The 16,126-nt window shown below is 40.6% G+C and overlaps 1 protein-coding gene across 2 annotated transcripts in view; it reads right to left on the bottom strand.

Moving 5' to 3' along the window:
• igf1rb (insulin-like growth factor 1b receptor) overlaps positions 1–16,126 on the bottom strand; it is a 34,560-nt gene that overhangs the window by 15,105 nt on the left and 3,329 nt on the right. For both annotated transcript variants that reach the window (XM_029144044.3, XM_029144043.3), the window contains exon 2: positions 11,428–11,994. In XM_029144044.3, the coding sequence (XP_028999877.2) occupies positions 11,428–11,994 (567 nt within the window). The remainder of the gene's footprint in view (positions 1–11,427; positions 11,995–16,126) is intronic.

Here is a 16,126-nt window from a genome sequence, read left to right as displayed (position 1 = left end):
AATTATGTAATTGGGGTTTGGGTTTTGGGCTTTTCTGTGTTGTCCGTTGACCTAAAATGGCTTCACACTGGTTTTTCAACTGCTGTTCTGTACAGTACACATGCAACCGCATCGGCTCCGTGAGGTTGCCTCTGTTTTCGTCATTCATACATTTTTTGGATTTCTATCATATGTTTCTACATATCCAGAAGGGAATAATGGGCTATAAAAAATAAGCTGTGTTATATTTAGCACATAACTTACATACAGTAACTAACTACAAAAGGGAAAAACTTCTTCACACTTTAACATCCACCCTGAACCCAACCATGGCAGAAGCTGCTCCACAGGGAGAAACATTCTGGACCTTCAAAGCACTTACAATGTCGGCCTCATAAACAAACACCAGTTGCTATGGAAACTGCATGAAATGATTTGTGTCTGTTAGTCACTGTGTGTTCTGCAAAGCGTAAACAAATGGGCAAAGATAAAACAAGCAGATGAACAGAAAAACTGTAATTTGGATTATGTCATCCACCTAGGTTAGCCAGGGGCTGTGTGTAAACAAACTAAACAAAGGGAACGTTATGGGAAACTCGGTCCTGTTTATAGGATGCTGAGTGATGAAACACTGGAACACGTTTCAATACGTTGCCTCCATTTGCTCTGTCAAACACGCTGAAGAAAGGAGGTCAGAAGAGTCGCCCTTCTGCTAATCTCTTCTATTTATACTACAGTAGATTTCGGTGATTTACCTAGAATGACACCGGAGTCAATATCGCACTCGCCAGCTTGTACTTGTTTTATCACTGTTTAAAATAAGCAAAACAAAAGGACCTGAACCAGACGAGAAGATTTAAAACAAACCAAAACAATCAAAAAACAAAAACAGATGTTCAATTGAAGGAAGTAATTTTCACAGGACCTAAAATGCACCACAAGGATTCCAGTCTGTCAACTGCACAAGTTTAAGTCTATTACAGTAGTTTAAGCTTAAATCTTGAGAAGTTAAATTAACAGATGAAAACAATGCTGAAATATAAATATTATAAATTAGAAACATTCTAACCCTTAAAAAGGAAAAAGTTATGTTAACCAAAACTTAATACTGTATCTGGACTGAGGAAAAAGAATCCAATGCTTCCCATAGAAAAGCAATTAACCAGTGACCATGAGATGACCTTCAAACCTGCCTCCTGACTGACACAAAGGCCAATCAGAACCTTCAGACTGTGTGGTCCCACCAGCCATTCAGCAGGCTGTTTGTGCTCAGCAGGAGGAAAAACACTTCTCTGGCACACAGTGTTCCCTCTCTGCTGAGCCCCCGCTACCCTTTGACTCAATCCTGTCCTCTGACCTCTGCAATGCTGTGATGGAAGCTGTACAGGAAAGGTGTAATTTTGCAAGGTGAAAATGTACAGCCTTTAACATGTACACAGCCAAAGGGGAGAGGAAGGAGATAATAGCTGCCTGAAGTTTAGCCCAGGCTGCAGCTGCTAGTCTGCAGCCTCCTAAACGCTCGCATAGAGACTGATTGGTATAGACTGGACAGAGGTGGAAGGGTTCATAGTGCATAACAGCATTCCACTGGACAGCTGCAGCATAATAGATCCCAGCTTTTATCCCCGTCTCCTCCTTACCGCATTTACAGAGGCAGGCTCATGCAGAACTGCAGCACAAGGGGAGGAGGTCACAGAGTAGGTAGTGGGGGTTGAAGAATGACGAGTGTAGCGGATGGATGAGGAAACCACAGAGTAAGCAGAGAGGAAGAAAGCAACATCTAAACTATCATGACTGAAAGAAGGCGCACACACTTAAACAGACATACTAGCTGTAAAGGCTGCCAGCTGGGGGAGCCAGACAACATAACTAACACAGACAGAAACAGGTGACCGACAGGAAAGTGGACCATTTCAAGACAAGCCAAACTGAATCTCAGACTCATATGTACATGATCTTATTCAGGAGCATAAAAAGAGATTAATCAATTGATTACATTAGATTAACATTTTCTAGCTAGAGTCATTTTAAGCTTTTACATAGTTTTCTTTTAAATCAACCATATAACAAATGTATTGCTACATGATATATATTTTTTCTTTCAGTTACTGTAGCTTGATGGCCTAAAAATAAATAAATAAATAAAAAAATCCAGCAGCTACTTCTATATGTTACAAACACATGTACACTCAAACCTAACATCGGTCAGTGCAGAGAAGCTGTAGGTGTTTAATCAGCTGATTCATTCAAAATTAAAAGCCCTTTTCATTGCTAATCCTTGTTTTCAACCCCCTTGCAGGGGTGACAGCAACAGGATATCCAACACAGACACGCATACCACTACACTCAGGGCTCAAAAACTCTTCTGAGTCATAAATAAAACTGCAAACATAAAATATAGCTTAGTTTCTCAGCCTGAGCTCAATGATTAGTTTGGGCCTCGCCTAGCTGTAATTTCTTTTTTTAACCTCTCTTTTCTATTCCCGAACTTGTCACAGAATCATCATATTACCAGCTGAGCAGGTGCACTCTCTTTTATTAACTTTCATGGGCCCCTAAAGTGTCCTGAAGTGACAGATGTTTCCACAGTCATGTTTTCCCCCTTGTCTGAAAGTTAAAGTTGTGTTTGAACGTCTGTGTCAATTGAGAGTGTGGAAGTAAAGCAGCCCCATTTCCAGCCTGCACACACTCCATGCCTTCCAGTGTATGCCCTACTACTTATGTCTAATTTAGAAAATAAAAAGAACCAGCAGAGTTCCCTCAGGCAACAACTGGATAATGGACAGAAAACAACAATATTCCGGTTCAGTTTCGTACAAAGCGTGTTGTCACAGAGCACACAGTCTGTCACTGTTTAGGTTTGAACAGTGAATCAGTCAGTGAGTCGAGTGTGTCGGGTCCACGGGCAGATTTACATCAGAAGAACAAGGATATCAATTCATTCAGTCCATTCACACACTGGCCATAAAGTCCATTCAGACGACAGCTGGGTTTGGACTGCCTAAAGTCTGTGAATAATCACTCACAACATTCTAACTAAATAAACAGGATAGAGTTTTGGAGTAATCACTGGCATTATTTCAGCTTTGCAATCAAAAAATTTCATAGGCCAACAGAAGTTTCACATTGTACTTTGGTGGATGTTTTAATAATTTGCCTAAATCCTTCAGCGTTGGATGGAAAAATTTACTAGAAACAAGACAGAGCTGTTCTATTTTATGGGCTGCTGCAGAGTAAGATTCTTTGAAGCAAATTAGATGACTCAGGCACCCTTTCATAATTTGCTGAATTGTGAAAGGTTTAATTTCATGTGGAATGAGACACATCTTTGTAAATTTTAGGAAGAAATGGGGTTGACAGTATTCATGGTTCGTGATACAGGTGAAGATTTCTTATAAAACTCTTCCACCGCCTCTATTGCTCCTCCCATTGTGAATGTGTGTCCTAAAGAAGATTTGTGGTCTGAAGCTTCCTGCTAATAATTACAGTGTTCCCAAAGAGGCAAAACTAAGCAATGCAGTGCTCCAAGAACATGATCGGTGTTGGTAATGAAAAGTTGGACAGGTTTCTTTTCTGACTTATTCCTGAGGGAACCAGTACTTGGTCCTTAAACAGTTGCTTGGGGATATGTGAAAAGAGTTAGAGTTAATAAACTGATGACGACTGGATTTAAAACCTAAATCCACATATTGAATATTAGGCCCTCACACACACCATCAGACACCATCAGTAGAGAAGGATCAGCTGATCATCTCTTTCTGGGGCAGTAACATAAAATTGACCACAGAAAAAACTGAGGAGTGTCACAGAGTGGCGGCATCTGCATGTAAAACCCTCTTTGAGCTGTCGTCATCATCATCATCATCATCATCATCAAAGGAAACGTTAGGTAGGATGAAAAAAGTTTGTAGGAAAAAAAAAGGACGAGTGTTGATACAGTTGTTGCTGCAAATTAATTTTCTAATTACGTTATAATGGGAAAGGAATATGTTACAACATAAGAAAAAGGATCCTATTCAAGCTAGTCTAAGCAGAGGCAACAGTTAACCTTGTGAACAAGCATCTGTCAGATCAGCTGACACTATAAGATAACTACAGACAAAAGGAATTCCTGGCATCCCCCTGCTGACTGACCTGGAAAAGACAAGACAAATCAAATACTGTGGTCCCCAGAGGCTCCAGAGGCCAGACAATAACAGGCCGGACGGGGGTTTACGAGGAGGCATCGCATTAGCAGCTTCCCGTTACCTGCTGTTGAGATTAGAGCAGATAGTCCCAAATTGAGTCAGAAAGGTTATGTGCATGTCAAGCAACAGTCGGTGAAATCCTAGCCCACAACCTACATGCCACACACATGACCAATAACAAAAATACACAACCTCTGAGTCATTCTTTACTGTCAACGTTCTCAGCAGATGCACACAGGGCTTATTTTTAAAGCAGGAATACAAGTCATCAACACAAGACAGTGTTGTAGTAGCTCACTCAGTATGGGTTGAACTGCTTAAACTTTGTTCTGCAACTGTCAAAATTACTTTCAAATCAGTCTAATTTGTTTGCATGAAACGAGAGATTCAAAATCTCTTATCTTGCTAGTAAACGTCTTGACTCCACACACACACACACACACACACACACACACACACACACACACACACACACACACACACACACACACACACACACACACACACACACACACACACACACACACACACACACACACACACACACACACACACACACACACACACACACACACACACACAGGGAAGGGATTATCTACATTCCTTAGTCTTTGTGTTTGTGTTTACTTGACACACAAAGCCAAAAATATTCCTGGAATTTCAGGGAAAGGATGAAGGCGGCAAAGCATAAGATTCCCTTTCACCTTGTGGCAGCCATGGCCTGTTGGCTGTCATGATGACTATCTGTCAGCCTTGGAAGGTGGTGTGCAACTTATCATGGCCAGGATTCAAGGCCTGGATGTTTTTCCACATTCACTTAGCTTCCTTTGATAAGCAGGAATCCTTAAACTATGCTGTCCTGATAATAGTGGCAATGTCCTTCAGACCAAACTAAACCACAATTTACAGTATGACCAGAGGGCAACAGCCTGAAAGTCCATAAATCAATACTTTTGTTTGAAATACTTCTAAATGGTCTTAATTACAAATTACAGTAGCCAAATCCTTGAGACAATTTGGCCTAGTCCATGCCCCTTCTCTCTATCGCCAAAAAAAATGAAAATAAATTTGTAAAGAAATTTTTCTAAAAACTGCAGAAGTTTTAATATATAAAGCTTGTTCTTTCCCTGAAAGATAAAAAAATGCAGTCTATTGTCAAATCTATTGCATGTAAACAAACCACAGACACAAAACTCAAACTCCACGGGCTAAAGCATTCCAGAATTTACACTTTTATTTTCATTGCTTCTTCTTCTCTTTTGTGATCACACTGGAGCAACATCATGAAACATGAACTTTAATACCAAAACATCAATTTCAGAACTAATCCAAGCCGCCTCAAATCCACAAGCAACGGGCTAATCTCAGTGCCCGGTCACAGTTCATCCCAATCCAACGGTGTTAACGGAGCACAATTAAAGGCCACATAATTACAGTAGGCACTTTAACACAGCCAAACCAGTAATGTTCTCTTCCAGGAATACCAGGGATGGGTGTGACTGTTCACTAAAAGTAGTCAGAGATGTGCCTGGTTTACAAAACAATCCCTATAATTACCAGTCCTGACAGCCTTCGGGTTCTTGGTCAGGGTAAGGGGTGCACGGCTAGCTGTGCATCATTATGGACTGTCATTTTAGATGCGATGATCAATTCTGCTTTTAGATTGGATGATATAAATAAACACTATAAAGTGGTTTTTACGATCACTAAGTAACAAATCCATAATTTATAATTATGACATTTAACCGAACAGTTTGTCTGAATACAGCTCCACACAGCTCATTATATGATGATTTTATTTTAACTTTTACCGGAGATCATAGTTGCTCTAAAGTCAGATCTCTATAACTCAATTGGAATTTTTATGGAAATCTAATTTGCTTAAAGTAAGTTGTGGCCTCACCGTTTCCAATCATCCTAGAAGTTTACTTTTAATTGTCTTGCAATGCATGTTTAGATCCATAGGATCTTCTGGTTAGAAAAATATAACATGTAACATATATTTTATCATAGATTTATATATTCAATGTCATGCAAGCATGAAACCAAACCAAACCATCATTGAAAAACAATTGCTTCTAGTGTACCAAAATTAATACATTGGCTACACAGGTGAACAATATGTCCATTGTTAGATCAAATTATAGTGCAGGTAATTTTTTTTATGTTTGCCTCATCATCATCAACTATCACCATTATTGGTTGATGAGGATTGAATGAAAGCAATGAAAGATTGACATACAGCCAGTCTGAGAACTCTTACGTTATAACTTCTGGGTCCAACAAATGCATTCAAAGATCTTTAAGCACATCTTTTAGATAGCTTTAAAAAAATCTGGCTTGAGAACAGAATCTGGGGGAGTGAAGCTGTGAAGCCCCCCCGACACGCACACGGTTTCCCTTATCTCAAGATGAACCAACCTTATGTACCTTTGCCCTCTCCCAGATGCTCAAGAGTCTCACATTTACTGTTATGTTGTTTCACATTTGAAAGACTCCTCTCACTAACATATGGGCAGCCAACGGACTAGATTAAACACAATAAACTACACGCCAACACGTTTAATGTGAATGAATGTATTTTAAAAAAAGGCTCATGTCCATTGTTTTAATACTTGTCAGTGTTTTTTCTCTTTTTTTAATTGGTATCAAACAACCAGTGACACAATGCCCATAGGCTTTGCCAGCAAATTAGGCATCTTGAATCTCTGAAGCATGTAGCAGTCTGGCTGCAGGGAGGTTTACACTTTTAGGGAGCTGCTTAAAATGCATTAACGTACTTGACTAAAACTCAAAACACGAGCGCCGGATTTATAACAAAACACAAATTAGACAATTGAATGCAACATAGTTATCGTTTTACCCTTTTATCCCATAACCACTGCAGTGAAATGCACTTTAACTTGATTCCGCAAACCATGAAAGACGTTTTGCGTCACTAACACGATAGTAGCATACACGGGAGCTGTTCAGAAGAAAAACACAATTTATATTTACTTCAATCAACAGGCATTGACACTGTCCGAGGAAGGCTTCACCAAACCCCAGAATAGCAGCTGCATCAAGTAAGTGGGTGTCCTTACCCGCTACATGTTGTGAAGCTAATCATAGAAGAGATTAAATAGAGATCAGCCGGAGGAACTAGTAGTCACCAAGATTCCCTAAGCCCTAAGCATCGGGTCACACAAGTCAGACAAGACAATCAACAAAACCTTTGCTCAAGCAGAGCTTCTCTCACTTCACTTACTCTAATCAAACGTTTTTCAGACTCTGAAATGACTACATTAAAAATTTAAATCGTTGTCTAAAAGAAAATTAGCCACCTCAACTCCTAGAACAACACCTTGCACTGTTTTGTTCCTAGGAGGCTCTTGTCACCGAAGCAATGCACTTGCATATCACCTGTAGCAGGTTTCTTATTATTATGGTTAGTCATTATAGACTCAGTGTTGTATTTTGTTACTCATCCAGTACATTTTCTGTTTTCTGCCCGAGTTGAGAGTTGCAAGTTAAATCAAAGAATCAACAGAACATCTCGAAGAACTGCAGCAAACTAAGCAAAACTAAACATTTTATAGCATAAATCAGCACCTTGAAACAGGCCATGCTTACCCAAGATACCTCAACTAGAACACAGAGAGGGCAAAATCTTTCAAGGTCAAGTGAAGCAGAGATGGTTCACTGCTGAAGACAACAGGAATACTGAAACTCTTAAAAAGCCCATCAATTCTTTAAAATGTCCTCACAAACAACTTCTATATTCAAAACCAACGGGAAAACAGGACTGGAGGAGGAAATAAGACACAACACACACAACACTCTCCTCTTTCTGCCTCGCTCACACACAAGAATGTGTTTTCCACAACTGATGCGTTTCCTGCTAACCCACAGTTTCACAGACGCTGCAGCAGTATACTCAGCATTTACATTAGCATGTTACCGTGAAGCCATCCAAACAGAAAATCATGTGACATCTATAGTTATGTATATAAAACACACATGCACAATACACAGAACATATTTACACTAATAATACTACTGCATGAGGTTCACTGACTCATCTGGAACATGTTAAGGAAATAACCAAACATCGGCACGTCAAGTATAGTAAATGACTTTGTAGTGGGCTGAACAACCACCTTTCAGGCAACCTTAGTTTAATGTGTAACCCCTTCAACCAGGGGTTAACAAAAGACAAAAATCCTTCCAGTAAATCCCAAAAGACCTACTTTGTACTTTAATGATGTGCTTTCATCTCTTCAGACCATACAAAGCACCGGAAAAACATCCCCCATGCTGTTCAATGTGTGAGCTTGTGTGCAGGTTTGTGTTTGGAAGAGAGAGGGAGCACAAAAATGTGTGTGTCTGTGTGTGGGTGTTTGTTTCCCAGCATGTATAGACATGGCTCTTCTTTAGAGGAAGCTTATGAGTTATGAACAGGACAAAACACCCAAACCAGATTCCAAAAAACAAATGAGGGAAGTAAACATGGGAGAATGCAGCCCCCACCACTGTGACTAAAAACACTCCACTTTCCCAAAGAAGAAAACAAGCTTTGAGCCCTTTTTCCCCTGTAACCGTTTTATGAATGAATACAGACTAAAAGTCTGTATTTTCTATTAACTCAACATAAACAGGGCTAGCACTTTTCCCTTCCATCATTTACTGATTTGATGAATGATTGGGTCAGAAAATAATACCTTCTACCAAAAATACCTCACCTTTGCATACAAAGTTGTCACTGACAGTGCAGCATAAGGGTTGTGAGCAAAGCACACACTCAAATAATAGAGCCCAGATACAATTACTGAAGCTTTATACAGGGCGTTATCAGTAGGGACAAATGATAATCCTCATAATATGCTCCTCTATGGTCGCAGTGTTTCCTGCCGCTTGTACAAAAATAAGTAAAGAGACAAGCAGCCTAATATAGCATGAGCAGCTTTGTGTTATTCTTTTTATTGCTACACGTGACTAACACAGAGGATTGCATATCGAACATATAGACCTCTTCTGAAGTGCAGGTACTACAGCTGGCAGAATTGAGGGAAAAGTCCAAGTACTCCAGCTATCAGTCTTTCCCGCTGTAATGATGCCCAGCTTTACTACCACCAGACCTCTCCAATGAAGTACTTAATAAATAGCACAACAATGCAGCCTCTGCAGAGAGAGCAGCAGAGCTCATGTTGTTAGAGATCAATTCTGTTTTAAGGCAGCAGCACAGCGGCAACTGATGGGCCATTTGCCCTGGCTGGCACACTCCCTCTGGAGCCTGGTAGACTGCTTATGCATCTTCACGGGGTCATCCTCCGTTTCATCTAAATTTAGTCTAAACCTAAACTGTCTCAACAACAAAAAAACAAACAAACAAAAGAAACGTCAATGTCTCACGTACAAAACACAAACACACTGATCATTACTGAAAGTGTCCCAGGTATCTAGTTACCGGTAGTCATGTTCTGAAAACGGCAACTGACGCTTCAGGGCAAACATTATTAATAAAAAAGGTCTAGACCCAAATATTTAAATTTTTATTTTGAGTTCCCATTTAAATCTGTGTGTTTCTTTTGTAATATAAACCAGTGCAGTACATAACTGCACTGGCATCAGTTAGTCAATAATATTTTAGCAATAAGAGAAGTAGTAAACTTTAGTAAAACTAAAAAAAAAAGCATTCAACATTATGTTATTAGCTATTTTAAAATAATATTTAAATCTTCTTCCCGTCCTTCATGCTCTGCAATCTCTAGAAAAAGAATGTTATTTTTAGAGTCCACAAGGTGGAAACAAACAAATGACCTTATATTGAGATGTTGTACTGACTTTTACATGGGCCCTCCACCTTCACTTCCTCATGTAAGCATCAATCAAAAAAACAACAGGCTCACGCAATAAAAAAATAAGCTAGCGATAAACTTTAGCTCCAAGTTCTAGTACAGTTGAATTATTCACACACAGACGCACAAACACCAGCTGCCAGTTGTCAGTTTCTGGTGTGTCAGAAGAGAAGATGGGTGGCCTTCCTTTATGTGAAGACAAAACTTTAGATTTCATGGGCACTAGGGTACGATCGGACTGCTGACTGGTCGCGTAGTTAGGTGATCTAGGCTGATACCGTGTCCTTTTCAGTGAACCCTTGGCTTTTTTTCCCTCCAAGTCTAATGTAAACACAGACAAGGACAAGAGGAGAGGTCTAGACTTTATTGTGGGCTGTCTATGGAAGAGAAAAATTACAAATTCAACAGCTCCTTCACCTCCATCAATCCTATATATTCTACCTCCTGAGTTATTTTCCAGCATATCCACACTCCAAACACCCACGAGGCAGGCTGAGTGCATGTGTGTGTGTGCCGCCATCTCTGCCTGTGTGTGTGTGTGCTCCAAGTGTATTTGATGCTGCTGACTCCTGCAACAGTTTCATGTCACAAGACTGAAAACATCAACATGCTGAGTCTGCAGCGAGGCGCCAGTCACCAGAGAAAGAATTCAGCCGCGCACACACACACACACACACACACACACACACACACACACACACACACACACACACACACACACACACACACACACACACACACACACACACACACACACACACACACACACACACACACACACACACACACACACACACACACACACACACACACACACACACACACTAAAGCGCAAAGGCAAAACAGCAACACAATATTAAAAGGTGAGTTCACATTAATCGTGCTTAAAGTAGCTCAATTAAACTCTGGAACCTTTACGTTGTTTGTTTGGGCAGCTGAGATCATTTAATTTACCACTAGGCACCTGAATAAATGACCTTCTGCCTCGTCGAGACACAGACTAAATCGTTCCAACAGGTAACCACCCAAAAACAGAAGGCCGTGCTGTATATACGTAACACAGATTTTGACATTTGACAGCCAGTAGTTGCTTGTCTTGAGAAAACCAAAATTGCAAACTAAACTCGTAATTATCTTTTTTTAAATAAATGTTGCTCACTGGACTAAACACCTGAGATATATTCCAGTAAAGATTTGCACAAAGTTCAATCATGCATACCAACACCCCACTGCTTCCCCCCCTTTCCTGCAACCAAAACACAGCAGTTAAAGTAACAAGTGGCAGGCCACAGCTGTAGGTGCAGGGTTGTTCATTTCACTCCCAAATCTAAATCTACACAAATCAGGCCAAAGGCTCAACTGTCTGCACAATCTATTTGCAAGTTAAATCCCCAACGAGCCATCATGCGTGACCGTCAACTCACCTTTCTGACAGTGATTGGAGTTCCAGCAGCGGTAGTTGTAGTTGTTCTCGAATATGGTCTTCCTGCACTGAGGGCTTTTCTCCATGATGCCTGGACAAACATCGCTGCACTCCTTGGACTGCTTGTTCCCCGCTATGTAGTTGTTGAACTCAGCATCCATGATGAGGGACCAGTCGATCGAGTCCAGGTAGCAGAGCTCAGGGTTCTTCTCAATGCGAATCGCGCCACGAGTGATGTTCCTCAGGTTGTACAGGCCGATGTCTTTCAGGCTGGTCATCTCAAAGATCACCAAGGCGTAGTTGTAGAGCAGGTTACGTCCGCGGATGACAGTGAGGTTGGGGAAGAGTGTGCTCAGGCTGTCCAAGCCGGACACCCGGAACAGCAGCAGGTAATCCGTGATCATGGTCAGTTTAGGGAAACTGAGAGAGCGGAAGATTTCCTGGTTAGCGTTATTATTGTTTTTGTCATTAATGAGAAGGATCTGCAAGTAGCCCTCCACCACTGTGCAGTTCTCCAGTTGCCTAAATTCACTGATATCATTGCCAATGTCAATGCTGGGGCCACAGACTGTAGAGAAAAAGAGAAACAAGAGACAGTGAGAAGAGGTACCGACATTGAACTGTTGTGTTACTGACATGTTCATATTTTAGTGTGAACTTTAAACAATGTAAATAATACAAACAGGTTCTGTTCCGGCTATGGTTAACAGGGCAATAAAGTTTAGACTGCTGTGCCTTCGGGCTATTTTTGTATTAAGATACACAACTACAACAAGTTTGTTGTTTCACTGTCTCCTTTTATAAAGCTTTCATAACACGATCACATCAAAAGACCCAGAAGCTGTTCTTATATAAAATACAGACTATAAAACATGGACAGACCATAATAACCAAAAAATATATATATCTCCTATAGAACTAGAACTACAGACGTAGCACTACATCACATCATGCTTCATTAAAAAACACATCACATAGCAGTTTGGTGTTTAATGCCATATTAAACTTGCAATGATGTTTCTAATGTACTGGTGGAACAAATGGCACCAAGTCAAAGAATTGCCCCAGTCAAGTCCTTACTGTTAAAGCACAAGGCCCATCTTGTTTCTATATTGTTGTATTATTTTATAAGAAATCCTGAAGTTAAACCAACACCTTATTTCCTGTAATCACAGTGTCGTCAGTGAATTCGTAACCCGGTACAGATTATTTGTCTGTGCCAAAGAGCGTTGTTGTTGTTAAACTATTAAAAACTGTGAGTCACACTTCTGTGCTAAGTGTCATGTTTCCTTCACACAAAGAAACGAGGAGTCCATCTTTCATTTCGACCAAATTCCAAAGCCAAAGAACAACAAGCGTTATTTAGTTTCCAACGTAAGAATGGTGCGTTTTATATGGCAACCCCGCCTCGTTGCTGAGAAGGCGGCGTCCTCGCTGTTTTACACAGGTGTCAGCATCTGGGTTTTAACAGCATGACGTGTAAAGTACAAGTCTGATACACATCACTTTCAGAACATTACTTGTGGCTGAACTCTGATGTGCTTCTGATTGGTTTGCACATTTAGGTCATGATTTGGACTCAATTGACACACATTAGTTAAAACTAGGTTTCATTTATTATAAGCACATTAAATTACGTTCTTGTATTATGGTCAATCATTTTACGACGTAAATGTAATTTTTCAACCACATTTGCTTTGTTCATTTGCTGTGCTAACTACTTCTAGGACAAACCAATGTTTTTAGACAAAAACTCAACGATTCATTCTTAGGAAGAAACATGTCATCTAGTAGAACATAGTTTTAGCAACATATGTGGTTTTTTTTTTTCCCCACAGATGAACAAGTTTAAACCCACAGATGTTACAGTGAGTAGGTGATAGACAAAGGTTCTGAAACTTAAAAAAAAACTGTTAGGAATCATCTGCTCTTATCCTTTAACATGAAAAGAAAACGTATGACATAGGGAATTGAAGAAGTATGTATTGTATGGTAAAAATTAAATGTCTGGGCTTTGGATCAAAGGACAGACAACAAAGAATCATCCATTACCCTCTGATGTGTACAAATTCTAACATACACACATTGCACAGTTTTATGTTGAGCATAAAACAGATTTGTTGACATGTGTCCTGTTTTAACCTCTCTAACTAACACTATTATTCACAGACATGCAACAAACTCAAATGCTACTTCAACAAAGAAACCAAAACAAGTTGAGGGACAAGCTCCGAACAATGCAGGTACTCGGGATTCCGTGGGGCCTTTGAATAATCTAAATCTCCTTCATGAAAAGTTTGGTAAACCATGCTGGTGATGATAGGTGGAGTGTTTGCCTTTCTAACTTCTCCTCCCACCCATGTGCTACACTCTAAACAATACTTAGCCCAGAGCCACAGCAGCACCCACAGAAACATGGAGACCATTATCACACATCACTGTGAGGAGGACTTAGGCTTCAAAAGCTGGAGGGCAGTGAGTCATGGAAAACTCACACCAACCACCTAACAGGTTGTCACACTGCTACTTTAATGCCGGCCTATAAAGTTTTACTGTATGTATGTGACGCAGAAAGGTTTGGGCAAGACTGCGCTTTCTCAGCAAGCAATAAATTGTTCTCTATTTACAGCACTTTATAAATAAAAAGTCACTGTGGTGTTGCAGAATTGATAAGTACATGCAGGCACAGTACATTTCCTGTGAAGCTGTGTAATTAAGCGGGGTAATAGTGTCATATGCGTTCAAATAGTTCTCCTTAATGTTTTTAACATACTACACTAAAGGTGGTGAAATAATAATCATAATCACTTAGTCTGATACTTTCTAAAAAAAAAGTAGAAAGGCAAGTTGACTTACTGTCCAAACTGATGTTTAATGCAAATATGCAGAATTGCTCAAACTCTTTAAGCTAAACTAAATTAAATCCGTAACACACTTTACTGCCGATAGCAAAAACCACATATATCTCCAGAACATGGTATTCTTCACAAACTATAAATAATGATTCATTTCAAAAAGAACACCATGAACTTTCTTTGCTCTCACTGGATTAAACTAAAGTTCGGCTCAGGCAAAGTTGACGACGGCTGGTAACGTTCCCAAACCCGTTTCATATCTACGCACCAAACCAGCATGGTTTGAAACGGTGTGTTAAATTTCCTGATGCGACAGCAATCTTACAGCTCTAAGCAAAAAGGTAACGCGCCAACATCCTCCGCGGCTGTGAACATGACTGTGCCCTGTGCAAATAAGTCTCCTTTAACACGTTACTCCACCAAGCGCCACGCACGGAGCCACATTTTGATTTTTTTGGTTCACCAGTTCAAGACTTAGTAAATCTACCTGTCACTGCACATTATCTGGGGAAGTCAACAAGCTGCAGACCTGTTACTGCACACCCAACACTACGGCATGCAAAAGGATGCACTGTCACCACAGTCTATAGCCTCACTGCGAAGTCAAAACTGTCAATTTTCACAAGCTCGTGTCCTGACCACTAAGAATCCGAACCAAGATTTCCTGACTTGTGCTGCAGTGTGCAATGGAAATAGCGATAGCAGGTGTAGGAGCTTAATAACTCCCCCTTCCTCTCCTCCCACACAGACACGTTTTGAATAGCTGAATACACAAGCCTATCTCTGCAGCTTTGATGAGCCTCCTGGTCACATATTTACTTCCGATAACCTTTTCCGATCTGGCCGAAGCACCAAGACTGTCCACACACAATCAGCGGAAGCCCAATAGAAGCACTTGACGCCCCGTAAGACATGAAATAGGAAGGACTACACCCTCTAAGCCTTTGCGTTACATGCTACACCTAAACTGCAGCAAGTCTGTTTACTACTCCTTTCCATCCTGTTGGTGACACATTGCCTGAGGGGGAACATATTCAGAAGTACTTTTCCACATGAAAGGGAAGGTGAGAAGAAATGTGCACAGAAGCATTAACAAAAGATTGCTCTTGACAGATAAAACCTGTTTGGCTGATCTGAAAAGCTATGTCCACAGCCGCAGAGCTGAAACTTGGTTAACCCAAAGCCGTCATCTTCCCCCCAGTCCTAACTGAGACAGTAAACCAGCAAGAATGCTAAGAGCCTAGCCACACAAGGAACCTTAAGACGGCTCCACAGCAGAGCGAGAATAAATGTAGGATTCCGATGGGAGAACCTCTCTGCTGCTCCTGGGTTTGTCCTGTAACCACTGGGGCTAACAGTAAACCCCATAACACACAGTTCACAAGCTCCTCACTCTTTCCAATCAACAGAACTTAGTCTGTTTTGCTTGCGAATGTGCTTTGGCTTGTTCTATTTTAAAACCCAGACCCTGGTTCAACCCTCTAACCCTGCCCTCCCCAACCATGTCACGATGAATCGGATGAATCAGGACGCCTAGTTTACAGTTTAGCTGGAAACATGGAAAATTTTCCACATGGCAACACATAAAAATAGAAGTTAAAATTTAATTCAAGTTACTTATGAGCAGACAGAAGCTGTGAACGTGTTGGCAAAGTTTGTCCCTAGAAATTCCCTAGTCATCTGCGTGGTATTGGACGATTGAAAGTTCAAAAGCTCCACTGAAGAATAGTCATTTTAATGGCTGGACTACAGTTTATAGTCTTAAGCCATGTGGTTCCCATTGTTTGCCTGAAAGGAGGATGTTGCTGCGCGGCAGCCTGGTATTCATTTAAGTATTTCCAAGGT

The sequence above is a fragment of the Betta splendens genome, chromosome 3 (genome assembly GCF_900634795.4).
Source record: "Betta splendens chromosome 3, fBetSpl5.4, whole genome shotgun sequence".
Classification (NCBI taxonomy): domain Eukaryota; kingdom Metazoa; phylum Chordata; class Actinopteri; order Anabantiformes; family Osphronemidae; genus Betta; species Betta splendens.
This window is presented reverse-complemented; position numbering and strand designations above follow the sequence as displayed.